This window comes from Dermacentor andersoni, chromosome 1 (assembly GCF_023375885.2).
Source record: "Dermacentor andersoni chromosome 1, qqDerAnde1_hic_scaffold, whole genome shotgun sequence".
In the NCBI taxonomy this organism is placed as follows: domain Eukaryota; kingdom Metazoa; phylum Arthropoda; class Arachnida; order Ixodida; family Ixodidae; genus Dermacentor; species Dermacentor andersoni.
Window position 1 is genome coordinate 218125117 of NC_092814.1, and position 14155 is coordinate 218139271.

At 43.6% G+C, this 14155-nt stretch overlaps 1 protein-coding gene across 1 annotated transcript in view; it reads left to right on the forward strand.

The window, feature by feature from the left end:
* Positions 1-14155, forward strand: part of Edem2 (ER degradation enhancer, mannosidase alpha-like 2) — a 99159-nt gene that overhangs the window by 25512 nt on the left and 59492 nt on the right. Inside the window, exons 9-10 of the mRNA XM_050196388.3 lie at positions 924-1021; positions 12707-12832. Of these exons, the coding sequence (XP_050052345.2) occupies positions 924-1021; positions 12707-12832 (224 nt within the window). The remainder of the gene's footprint in view (positions 1-923; positions 1022-12706; positions 12833-14155) is intronic.

Genomic DNA, 14155 nt, shown 5'->3' on the forward strand with positions numbered 1-14155 from the left:
TTCAGCGAGGCAAAAAAGTCTATTTTTTTCCAGAAAATACTCGAGTGGTGTGCTGGACTTGAAATGGTAGAATAGTGCCTCATGCCACTGGTCAACTGGATTCTTGCTGAAAGTCGGAAGAAAGCTCTCCTTCTATTTAAACCAATATTCAGGCTCTTGTGAAAGTCGCCACTCCTGCCACTTTCTTGCTATCCCGCTAAAGAATGGTCACATGTTGATCACTAAATCTTCATCAGACAGCCATCCATTGTTCTTCGCAGCTTGTTCATAGAAAGTTATCCACCCTTCTAGACTATCCGATGAGCCGTCGAACGTTTCAGGACGTACTATTTGTGATGGATGGTTTGCCTACTTGGTTAAAGCAGTAGCCAAAGTCTCAATAATAGAGTTTTTCTGCGAAATTTGCTGTTGTTGAATTGATATTGCTCGAAGAACTGTCGGTAGCTCGTCAGATGAAGCTTGCCAGAGCATGAAAGGTTTTTTTCTAGCTGTTTCAACACCAGCTTGTTGAACATTCAATGCAGTGGAATATTTACTTTCACTGAATGTTGCTCCAAAAGTTCCTCTGTAGACACTGAGGCTTCATCCAGAATGAGATTCAGAAGTTCACCTGTGATGTGTTCGGGAAGGTTAATGGCGTCTTCGTCCTTGACTTGATATTTCTTGAATACCACAGAGTTGCTGCAGTTCTCCACAAAAAAAGTTGCCCACATATTGGTTCCTGTCGTTGGCTACACCAAATTATGTAACAAGCCTGCAGTACTCTTCACGTCGCCATTGCTAACTTGTTTTTTCTCCTCTGCCCCCCTAGTCTCCTTACTACAGATTCTGTCTTTTCTTCTTCTTCAACTGCCTGAGCACGCTTTATATATATATTCACAAATGTACTCATTCCAACTTCTCTGGCATGGCTTATTTTGCAGACAGTGGCGTCGGGGCCGGCATTGACTCCTACTATGAGTATTGCCTCAAAGCATACATACTTCTTGGAGATGACCTCTATCTAGAGAGGTTTAACAAGGTAAATCACATTGACTGTCTTTCCTTTTTTTCTTTCATTTTTTTCTTGTGTATTCTCTGCAGCATGTCAGTGACAAAAAGGGTTATGAAAATAGTTGCAATTCTGCTGCTGATGCTACCCACATTCTGCCCATGAGACACATGTACAGTCAACAGATTCTTTAACAGTACTGCATGAGCGTCAAGTAGCCAGCTGGTCAGTACCTTCTGACGGCGCAAAGCGACAAGATCAGCAAGAGTAGCGCATGCACACAAAGTTCACTCAAAGCGTAAGTTTTGTCTGCTAGGCTCTTCCGCAGGTATGACATCGCCCCTGTCGCGATTAACTCAGTGGAAGCTTGCCTGCTTCTCGGAGATGGCAAGTACGCGTGAAGCCGGATGCGTCTTTTTTATAATATATGCCGCTGTAGTTCACATGCACCGTAAGACAAAGAAAAAAGCGTGCAAAAAAGGAGAAATGGTTGATGCAGCACATTTGTGTGAGAATAATGATTTTATTTTTGCAATTTTAGCACATTGCTTCGTGCACATGTTTAAAATCAGATTTTTTCAGGCGTGTCATGTGGCTTAGTAGACCTTGGTGTCAGTTCTTCAAAGTTAGATGTCGTTCGACAGCTTGAACTAGCACGAAGAAAAAAATCATGGTTTGTAAAAAAAGTTGATTAAACCTCGATATAATGAAGTATTTAACTTTTCTTAACCTCTTGTCCAAAAACACCATGTATTTAGAACCTCAATATAACAAAATGTGTTTGTATGCGACTTCAACATAACGAAATTTCACTGCCGCCACAAAGGAATGCTGAGACAATAAACGGAAACTTCCACAGATGCAGATGTTCAAATGATTGAATTACAAGTGGCTGCTTGCAAACGCACCTCTTAAATCGTGCCCTGCGCGACAAGAGTGACGACCAAAGTGGAGCCGCATCATGTTCCATATAAAGTCCAAATGCGATAAGATCCTATTGCACCCTGCACACTGCGTGCCTTAGGTGCGAGTGAAACTGTACAAGGGTGAGACATGAAAGAGGGTGGCTTCACGAGTACCGCCTTCCCACGGGAGCAAAGGGAAAGAGGTGGAGGGGAGTGAGCTCCTGGTAACGCTATCAAGCGTACGTGAAGGGGCGTGGGGAGGGGCAAAGTAGGGGGTAAGTTGGCGCACATCTCAATTTCTGGCATGTGTCTCGGCCATGGCTGCGGATGGCTGTAAGCGCGACTGAGCGCATATGCAGGCGCGCACCCTGCTTTAGAGGTAATCTACCATGCGTGCAAAGAGTGGGCATGCCGAGATGGCGTAGCACCATGTAAGCTGTCTTACCGTGCATTTAGTATTGAAGGTTGCGTAATCTCAAGTATCGGTGACCCGTTGAAGTGAGAGGCGGATGAAGCATTTGCTCCCTGCTGCCGGCGCTTTTCCTGATAGCATCATCCCACTGCGAGCGACGCTATCAGCCGCGGGGGCAGAGTGCATGCGAAATCGTGGCTGGCTTTACTTAATTCGTACCACCCAGAAGATACATGCGAAATTGTGGCTGGCTTTACTTAATGGTTATATTGCGCTCAGTTTTTACACAGACGATATTAAGTGAAGGACAGGACGTGGACGGACGTAGCGCAAACTACCAACTGTTTAATACTGTTAAAAAACGCGGTTATATACAAGGAGATATGGCGGGGGGGAGGGGGGGATATAAAATGATATGACAAGGTGACGACATGTGATCATAGTTCGGGTCAGGCATACATTGTTCACTTGCACCCGTGAACTGCACCCTTTTCGTTATCTCCTAGGAAACCCCATCCTCTCCCCACTCTTGCATTTTGAAGCTCCCCTCTCCCCTCCATGGTCACCCATTCTGCTCTTTACGAATCGCCATTTTGCATTTAGGGAAAACACGGGAAAGGCAGGAGATGGAAAATGATAATCAAAACGAGAACAAGGTAAAAGCAGGAGCCAACGTTTCGACTTGGGGACTTGTCTTTTCCAAAGTGACATATGCTTTCCTTGGCACAGCATATATAGGTAGGGTTCTTCTAAAGGTGAGAGGGGGTGAGGTGGGTGGGTGCGGCAACAACCGAAGGTGTGTTAGTGGCAAGGGTGTAGAATTGAGAATAAAGGGGTGCTGTGCACAAGGCTAGTGACACGGCCATGTGTCAGCCAGCATGTCAACGGCTGTGTGCATAGGGTTCGCTGGAGGTCGTGGGCTATCGTGTCTCTGAAAGAGATAATAAAAGGAGCGGCACAAAACTGTACTCGTGACAAAAAAAAATACAACGTGGACGAGTCGTGCATCCATGAACAAAGATGTTTTGCAAGGAGTTTTTAGGGTTGTTGTAAGCAGTTAATTTTCGCAGGTTATACGTGACAAATTTTATTTTTTCCCTGGGCTGTTGTAATTTATATGTTATACGTGGTGGTTGTACGTGGTGGCGGGTTATACGAGGAAAAATACAGTACAACTGCAGCATGGCTCTGCTGGAGCCAGTGATCATTTTCTTTAACAGAGCCATGAAAGTCCACTTACTGAATGCTGAGGTTGCCTTCATGGCGATACCAGATGCAACTTCACACGGACATAGACAGAAAGACACACATGGACACATACCAGCACTGGTGCGTGTTTTCTTTCTGCATCTGTGTGAGGCTGCACTGTTTTTGCCATGCACCTGTGCCAACTGGCCCAAGAGAGACAAAAATCAGATCCAAAAGGCAGAAAGATTAACCAGAAGACAAACATCTAGTTTACGACCCTGCACTGGGAAAGAAGCAAGGAGAGACAGAAGATGTCGGCTCTCATGAAGATGATGCCTTCAGCATCAAGATGCAGAGTACGGGAGTGATAAGCTACATGCCCTGGTAGTGTTAAAAGAGAAAACACATGGAAGACATGCATACCTTTAACCTTTTAGCGCTTCATTACAGCAATGAACCTCTGTATGTTTTTTTAGGTGGCAAGCTGGTTGATATTGTTGTCCCTCAGATAAAACTGAGCTGCTCAACTCTGGTAACCTATTGAAGCAGTCTAATTTCAGAAAGCATATTGCAGTTCCACAACAAAATGTGGGAGTTTGGAGGGATCACAACCAAGTATTGTGAACATCGGAAGAATAGAAGTAAAAAAAAGAAAGGTGGGCCTGGTTGCCAATTTCTTGTGAGACTTCACAGAGCCATCATTATCCATCATACATCCTGACAATGGTCAAAACACAAAAACCCACGGCAACATTGTGTTTTACGCTTCCTGAAGAGTGATAGCATTAGAAAGTAGGGTTTGTTGGGGAAAAGATAGGGGTCTGGAGAAGCTCTGGCATTCCTCATGCAATATATTCTGGTAAAGGGCCCCTCACCAGGTCTGGCCATTTTAAACAAACATAGTGTATACATGTCGCGCTGACGATCATGTCTGCAAAGTATTACGGCGCTGCACGCCACAAAAACAGCCATAATTTCAAACCAAACATCATGCACCTTCACTCTTGAAGTCGCCCACTCCGAGCTAAAAAGCCACAGTCACACACACAAATGCCTCTTTGCAGTGCGTGTTTCATCACTCACCATGACTGTAATTATACAATGCAGAAGTCGCAATGCCACAAAAAAGGAAGAGAAGAATAAAAATGGGGACGGAGCTCAACGCCGCAGCATGTCCCTTGGCTCCGGTATGAGAGAAGGCAGGAAAGGAACACCGCTTGGGAATGCTACTATATAGAGGCAGAGGGAGAGAGTCTCCATTGGCACTAACGTTTGCCTTCTGGCGGCATAGTAATAGGACAGTTAATTTCTTCTATCTCCTTCAATAATGAAGTATAATTTGACAAATTTTTTTAATGTGAAATGCTCCTTAGACGGCGTTTCACAGCTTGTAGTGTATAACTGAAATTTTCAATGGGGCCTCGTGAGGGGCTCTTTAAAGTGATGCCACGGAAGGCATAGCCTGCTTAAATACAGGGCATAAATCAGCAAACAGTGGAACATTTTTGATTGCTTGTACCCAGTGTTACCAAAGATTTTACATCTCTACAGAGAAGGAATTCCCTTTACATCCTTAAAGGGCAACTCCAGCGATTTTTGACTATATCAGGCTAGTGACAATTTTATGTTCCTGAGGCCCTCCAGTCATGTGTCCGACAGTAGTAGAATTTCTCCACAAATTCGAAAGTAATCTTAAATGAGCAAAAAAGTGCAAAACGAAACCAAAACCTGGCCAATTAGTCGAGCGAACTACTTTATGTGATGTAAACGATGGCACGCCATGCATGGCAGATGCACAAGGTGTGCCGGTTTTTCCAGCACAGAGAACAAAAGTGGCAAAGAACAGACGCTCAGCTGATTCGTGACTGCGCTGGGCCATTTGCACAATTTCTTCAGGTAACAAGGTCAGCTGCACTAGCTCTTTGAAGCTGTCAAACAGTGACAGCTACGATTCCAACGAATTCTGTAGCCATGAATTACCATTCACATTTGACCTGGCACCACGAGAGCCAGTGCCCAGCATTGCACAACACATTGCATTGTAAAATGAAGACCAAGGGTAGCCATAACCACTGATTTGGTATGTGCTACTTGGTATTTTAAGGTTACTAAACAATAGACCATGTTCACACTATCAATCAGGTGATAGAGAAATGTGCGGAATATAACCAACCCTTATATATAGCTTTCATTGATTACAAGAAAGCGTTTGATTCAGTAGAAACCTCAGCAGTCATGGAGGCATTATGGAATCAGGGTGTAGACGAGTCGTATGTAAAAATGCTGAAAGATATCTATAGCGGCTCCACAACCACCGTAGTCCTCCATAGTGCGTGCATTGCAGGCAGCGAAATCACCCAAGCAGAAGAAAATGCAGGACTATTTCATGCAAAACCTAGCTAGTTTCATCAATAAAGTGATTTTATATATGGTATGTGCTTTTATGACATCGAATTATTTAGCAGGCTTATATTGAATTATGCTCTATATCGAACTGATAGGCATTTTCTTGCGAATTCAATATAGCTGGGTTCAACTGTACTGCAATATAAGCTTTTATAATTTAACAGCGCTAAACTTGTAATATCAAGTGTGAGATTGCACAGAAACAGGTAGTACTGTAGTGATTATGCACACAAGAGCAGCTTCAAATGAAATGCAGATGATGAGGTTCATTAAAGGTAGTATGTCAGTAATTCTAAAAGCTGTAAATACCATATTTGAGCACAAATAATGTGGCCACAAATATAATGCAAGGGGGCACTTTTGGTCTTTCAGAAAAATTTCAAAAATATATCACGATTACAGTGCAGTCCACTTATAACGATGTCAAGAAGAACGAAAAATCCAATCATTTTAACCGATCATCTCTGTATCTGGACTACTGTAAAAAAAAATTTTAAAAACTGCCGAACATATGTTTGTAGCTCCAAAACTGAATTTTGCACCTACAATAAAAAAATTGACATAGAAAGAAGGCTGTGAAAAATGAAACATTTATTTATACCTCTAAACAGCGTGTCTAGAGTTAGGCGCGCTGAAATAGTCAGAAATCTGCACTTACTTTCGCAGATGTTTCAGGTTCACAACCGCGGTGTGCATTGCGTCCAGCAGCTGAGCGAACACTTGCAGCTATAATTTAGTGTATATGAAACCAATGAGTGACTCTATCGACGACAATACACTTTCCGTGTACATTGGGGTCGGTGTCAAGGACTGGCCACTGTCAATCTCGTCGCCTCCGTCGCACAACGCCGCCATCTGTCGCTACAACAATCACACCATCGGATATCGCTTCACAGGACAAGGCATCGCTATCTGCACTCAGAAACTCCTCCATCAAAGCACCACCTATTTTATCGCCAGTAGCAACGTGCTCCCAGAGTTCGGTAATGTCAGTGGCTGCTACCGTGTTGGTTTCACACATGGGGGTTTCGGCCGGGTGCACAAATCCCGCCGTTTTCGTTCATCAGCATGGTCACCAGTTCTAGCGTTCATAAACGTAGCACTTGCAGTTTCCAGAATTTTCGATATCATCAACTGCGTGAGCTGGTACTTTGAGGCTTGCAAAATTTGCAGCTTAATCTCTAGTGGCACAGCTTTGTGGTCTGTCGGGGCACCTACCGCTGCTTCCGCACCACATTTCCGCAGGCGCGATTCGCTTCTAGGTTTGTTTTGTTGTTGTTGGTGGTGGTGGTGTTTTGTTTTGTTTTGTTTTTTCTCTGGACGCTCGCCGGTGACACAGACGTGAAGCAGCTGGCATCATCTTGCAGCATGCTGCGCTAACTTGCGATGCTCTTCGTGGCTTTCACAATCGGTGCACTGGCAGGACGCGCTGTGCGGTAGTGGTGGCAGATACGAACTCGCATAGGCAGACTTTTCACCCCGTCTCGGTTAAGGGGAACTTACAAAGTAAATTTCTCGATTATTCTGGGTGGAAAATGCTGCCCAAAGGCAGAATTTTGATCATTATATCCGATATGCAGTGATATCGTTATATACGTGTTTTTTTCTCATAGCCCTAATGCATAAGTTGATACTCAGAAGTCAACTCATCGTTATAGGTGGGCTACACTATATAACGTGAAATGATATGCCACAAGAAACAGAAAGTGACGTATAAAAGTGGATGCCCGCTGGGCTTTTTTCATCATTACTGTGAACTGCCACCTCAAAATAAAGTGAAAGCATGAGTGCCGACGTCTTTGTTACTGTCGGCAAGAATGGCATCGTCCGCTGTGACACCCATCAAGGTTATTCAACAAATAGCACTTCAGAAATGCTCACGACACAATCGAACACAACAAAGACTTTCATGGATTGTGCGATGATGCCCTGCACGACTTCGAAGACTGCTGGTTTGACACACCTGCACAAACAGCACCGGTCGTCTTGGTCAAGGTTGCCATTAATGCGCCGTAACCACTTTGATGCAGTACTAACAGCTTCCTAAATCAGGAGAAGAAAGACGGCAAAATATGCACAGTGGCAACTCCCAGCTTGCCACTCTTGCGCATTGAAAAAAAAAAATGCATTATACAGTTGACTTCCGTTAATTTGACCCTGACTGGACCGATGAAATACGTTGACTTATATGGCGGGTCGAATTAAACGAGGCAGCAAAAAAAAAAAAGAATACATCAAAGCATTGCCAATTCATTTGGCAGTGTTTGCACCAGTTCTAGCACGTCCCTGAATCAAATGCACAGCAACATTTTAAAGGACCCCTGAAACGGTTCAGACAAATTTTGTAGACGCATAGGGTACAGCTAAAGTTAATCATTCACACCACAATTTGTGTGAAGCGTGTCATATTAAAGGGCCCCTGAAACGGTTCGGACAAATTTTGTAGATGCGTAGGGTACAGCTAAAGTTAATCATTCGCACCACAATTTGTGTGAAAGGTCTCATATTAAGAGAGCTATGGTTGATTACAAGTTATCCTCCTCCATAGTCGTGAATTTTCTCCTCAACTCGTTAGCCGAGTGATCGGGGCTAAGCTCCGCCTTCACTGGCTCTGCGTCTTCATGGTACGTCATCTCGTCGACTTCCGGTTCTCTAGGAGCGAGCATGCGAAGCCTCTCCAAACTCCGCCAGCTGCTTGGCAGTCGACCCCAAGCGAGAGCTATCGAAGCAGCTTGCGTTGCGAGCATTCTGGTATTCATGTCTGGTATTCTGGTAGCCACAGGCGGCAAGCTGGGCGTTTCGACAGATGGGTGGAGGCATAAACTCAAGCTGATGAAGAAACTCTAGCATAGACGTACGTGAGCGGCCTGATCGGTCTGCTCAGTCCAGCCACCCGTTGGTGCAAAGCTTAACCAGCGAAACTAAGAGCTAATATTGCTCTAACCAAGTGTAAAGCATTTTATACATTTACAAAAACAATGTATTAACGATTACATTCCTGCAAAATATTTACACGAACAGCAAAGAAGAATACACTTCGTCACTGCTAATGTGTTTGGTTGAGCTCTGTGCCACCAGGTGGCTGCACTGTGCAGACCATTCACGTTAGCGCTTCTGCTCATCCCGTGAAATGATACGGTCCAACGGCCAGTCCCTGTCCCCTTACACTTGCATTTACCCTAATACCGGACTCGCGAAACGCTATTGCGTTAGTAATCTTCCGGTGTAGAGTGACGGCCGCAAACGCACAAATTCTGGCGCCGATCAGATAGCGGCAGTCTGATGCGCTGCAGCCACTCCACTCGTCTGCTGCCTTGCAGAGGGACACGATGTTGCAGCTTGACATATTGCCAGTTGTTACATTTGCAGCCCACAACGCAACAAAGGCGAATCATGGTGCTCACGCTAAGACTGACTGACACTGACCGCGGAGCTCTCATCAAAGCGAAGCACAAGCAGACACAACACAGGCAAACACAAGCAGACACATCTGCTTGTAACACAAGCAGACGACGCTTGCTGTGTTCCAGAAGTGCTCGTATGTAGTGAGAAATTTTTCTTGTGCATTCTCTTTCTGTTACTTTCTGTTTATAGTGTCATGTGGTAGCGACTGTGAAGAAAGCAGCCAAACTGAGAAAGACGAAACTAGCGTTTTATTGGGCGAACTTGTGCCCTAAAAATTAGGCTACACTCAAAGAACTGCGACAGCGGCAAACACAGTCGGCGATCGGCGAAAATCTGATCAGCGGGTCAAGCGTGTCGGCTTTTATAGATCAGTCGTCAAATGTTCCAGAGCAACCGCTGAAACCCGCGTGCCTTCCACAAAGTTCCACATTATTCGCGTCGCGCACACATGCAATCAGATAACAGAAGTTGCGGTGAAAGACAGTGGATGGAACCATCGATAACCGTCCAGAAACTTCTTTTACATGCAGGCGCGTCCTGCGCTGTGCGATAACATTTGTTAGGTGGTGAGAAGTGGTCGCCTGATAAAGATAAAGAAGTACATGTGTCAATAGAAACAAATTAACTAACATTCCAACTATTACGAACAACATTTGTTCGCCATAAAGTTGGAAAAATTATCAATGGCGCGTCCTGGGCAGCCAGTCGGATAGCTTGCCCTACTAGCGTCATTAGGGCAATTTACGTCAAATAGTTAAGAGCGGCTTAATATTCAGCCAAGCAGTGTGTTGCGATCGGCAGCGATGTACATTATTAAAACCTTGTAATAGATTACACGCTTTATGCGAAGCACTTATATGCATCAATTAATCATCAGAAGGACCTACCCTAACGACTCAGTGTGTTTGTACGAAATCGTTTCAGGGTCCCTATAAGGGTTCAAAGCAGAAAATGAACGTAAAAATGACATTAGGGCTCCAAAACAAAGTAGAAATCTAATGTGCACCCTATTTTTTAGCAAGAAAGATGGCTAAAAGGAAAAAACTCGAAGTAACAAACTTTACCTTCACAGAATGAAACAGGAAAAAGCTCGAAGTAACAAACTTTACCTTCACAGAATGAAACTTTATTTACTTAATGTCCATCATCATAGCTCTCAAACAGCACTTTATCGCTGTCTATGAAGAACCACAACGTGTTGTCCTCCATATGGTCCATAGCACATTTGATGTTCTCCATTTATGAAACAACTTAGCAACAATTTCAATCGGGATGGTGGCCCATGCCCAGACAAACCACTTTGCTAGTTTGTCCTGTGACACGCACGATTCTCCGGAACACCAGGAACACATGACGCTACTTGTTGCCGCTAGCTTAACATGTAAAATAACTCATCATTTGAATGTGGTTTCGTAATCAGAATGAAAGCCGCATGTTGTCGTCGTCATGCTGTGCATGAACTCATTCTATCGCCACCCATGGTCGCCATCTTGGGATGGCAATGGTAATGACGCTGGCTAGGCTGGCTGTTGAAGATGCCGCGATGCAGTTTTGGTTTCGTATCATATTGCGCCGCCCTCAAATTCTCTTAGAAGTAAAGGCACACATTATGAATCAGGCAAAGGCTGTATTAATTCATTGTGGTCTGTTTTCGCTTCAAAGACTTCCTGAGGAAGGCCGAAAATAGCTGTTTTTGATGGGAGATGACGCGTATTCAAGGCATTCACTGTAACCTATGCCTTGCCAAGACGGATGCTGCCACTATTGGAGTCACCGCTACGGTCACCATTGGAGCTGGGCATATGTGTGATGCGCTGCCAAGTTCAAATTATTCGGCGAAGGCTAATTTCAGGATTGAGAGAACAAAGGTCTGGTCCCATAAAAATGTATGGGCGCCAGCCGGGACTTTTGGTCAGTATCGGATGGACCAAAAAATCTAATTAACCATAATCAAATCAACGAATGTTTGCTATATTTGTGTAACATCTGAATATAACTTATGCTCCTTTAGTTTCTTTTTTCCATGGAGACTTGCATTGTTGTTTTTTTTCCTGACATTTTGTGGTCTTTAGTATCACTGGAGTGTAGCATTGTAGCAAGCACGGTTATATTTTATTTGTGCAGAACCAATACATACTTGCTATTGTTTTAATATGAAGCATCTTTCGCCCCATACCAGGCGCATTGCAGCATGTATGTAGGTTCTTGTCATGCCTAGTTCCGGGCCTCTTTGATAGAAAATATATTGTGTGCAATGGTGGGTTTTCAGCCAAGGTCTCCAAATACAACAGTCTGATGCTCTGCCAATTGGGCCACGCTACATGCATTCTTCTCTTGTGCCAATGGTATCTAGTGCTTTTAGATGATTAGCACATGCGTCACATAGCATTAACAACAACTTGCTTCAAAAATCGAGGCAATGTGCACCAATTTTTATTAGGCCACAGGCACAGGAATAAAATGCATGAGTGAACGCATTCTCACTAAATGCTCCGCTGTTAACCTTACCACTGTCCTTCGACTGTATCACATCACATAGGTAGTAAGCAGGTGCTTATAAAAGTAAAAGCATGCGAGTTTCCATCACTCTTCTTTAGTAGAAGCTAGCACTTTGAGACATTGTGACTTATTGCCTTCAGGATTTACCCAAGCAGTAATAAGGCAGGCTATAACATTTCTTCGTTGGTGTACAATAAATCACTTGCATGCCATCACCATTGCGGTCATATTATTGCCATTACCGTGCTGCTTTTATCAGACACACGCTCGCATAACATGTGCAATTGCTTGCCTTACACTAACATGTTAGGTAGTCCATCTGGTAACGTTTTGCGGAAACCCAAACGACGCTAGACAGCCAGCTACTTGCAAAATGCTTCACATAACATCAATTATTAGTGTTTGGGATCTGCATAATTTCTTTATATTTGGTTCAGGTAAGGCCACCAAGACAGTAAAACTTAGTGCAAAAATAACAAAACGGGCACTTTTATGGGCAATTTGTTCCTTAATTTACATCGCATTGTGCCTTCTGTAGGTAAGTACGTGTACTCTGTGGTTTTTGCTTGAGCTGTACTACCAGTTAATGTGTACTTCCCATTCTCCTGGTCAGATATGCTTTAATGAAGTTCTACTGTGTTAGCTGCATTCACTCAGGTTCTGGCAGAATTCCTACATGAATCTGACTGAAATACATATTTTTAGCACTGCTGATGAATGGGGAAGAAGTTGACCACATTACTTTGTCATACTGCTTTTCATGAAGATCGTACTGGTTCATAGAGTGATGTACAGGATTCATGTATATTTTCATAAAGCTCTGCTTTAAGCTTTCCCATGTCCCACTGCTTTCTTACTGACTTCTCTAAACACCCCACTCCATACTTTTGTTTATTGTAGCACTACACTGCTGTGATGAAATACATCAGCCAGGGCCCTATGCTTGTTGATGTGCACATGCATCGGCCCAATACTAACTCAAGGAATTTCATGGATGCCTTGCTGGCCTTTTGGCCAGGGCTGCAGGTGAGCATACTTATTTTGACTCACACTTCCAAGCCATGCCACTCATAACAAGCGGTAACAGTAGCACTGGTTTGTAAGAGAATAAATAATTAGCATAAGCAGGTGTATTGCATTCACACTACTAATAGCAACATTTCTAGGGCAAACTCAGTTTAACCACTTTGCTTGAAAGGTAGGCCAAGTGGCATTCTCGTGATCTACACTAAAGCCTTAGCATACAGCAAAGATCCAGGGAAGCCAAAATCATTGCATTATAATTGATAACCATTACTTCATTATAATCAATGTGTGCTCCACGGCCAACATTGCTTATCAGAGGGGTTGGAGGTGTAGGTACTTTCAGGTTAGCCGGTGCCAACGCAACAGCCTGTTATGAACCGCTAAAAAGAACAAAGAGTGCATTTCTGAATTTATTCTTCCACCAAATCGATAAGGCAGTCACTTCGCTTATCAGCATTTTGTGAGTATGCTAGTGGGGCATTGCAGTCCTATGACTGCGCACAATAGTCATTGCTGGGTGCGAGTGCACACTTCTTAATGACAAAATCAATTAATTTACTCTGTCATCCAGTGACGAACATTGAACGAAATCAGAGGCTTTCATCACTACTCTGGCACGCTCAAGAAACGTCTAAGCCAAGTGATTGTCGAAAATATAAATGCAGGATATCTAACTCAAACGAAGTCATTTGCACTCATGCAGCAGTTTATTGTGGCCATAGTTGCACCAGGTAGTGTGTACTAGTAGCCATGCATGCTGCTGACATTTTGTTCATTTTGGCATGATAGTGCACAGCATTCAACCAAGGTACAGAGAGTGGGAGATGGTAGCAGTAGAGTACGGGGGTGGCTGCAGTCTCAGCAAAGCAGCCGCTGTTGGTCGAGCATTGAGCATTGCCAGTTGGTCGAAAGCTTGTGGGCATTTAGGCCCGCCACATCAGATGAGTTACTAGCAGTGCTGCATGGGACCATATCTCAGCCTTATCAACACGAAATGATCAGTAGATCTCTGTTCTGAACTAAATATAATTTGTTCTATTCAATACTTGTAAATTCTTTCTCTGTTAAAATAAGGTCTTAAATGGATGTGTTTCTGTCCTGTCAAGCTCTCTGTGATAACTTTTTGCCTGGGGGGCCCTCAACTTGTGTGTTGGAAATAAAGTAGATTCTTCTTCTTTAGAAGTTTCAAGCAGACTGTACAAGTTACGAGAAAAAAAAGTTACCGATTACAATTACAATTACTGCATTCAAAAATATAATTGATTGCAGTGACTAATTCCCTAAAATGTAATTGAGCAATTACTCAAATATAATCTATTACTT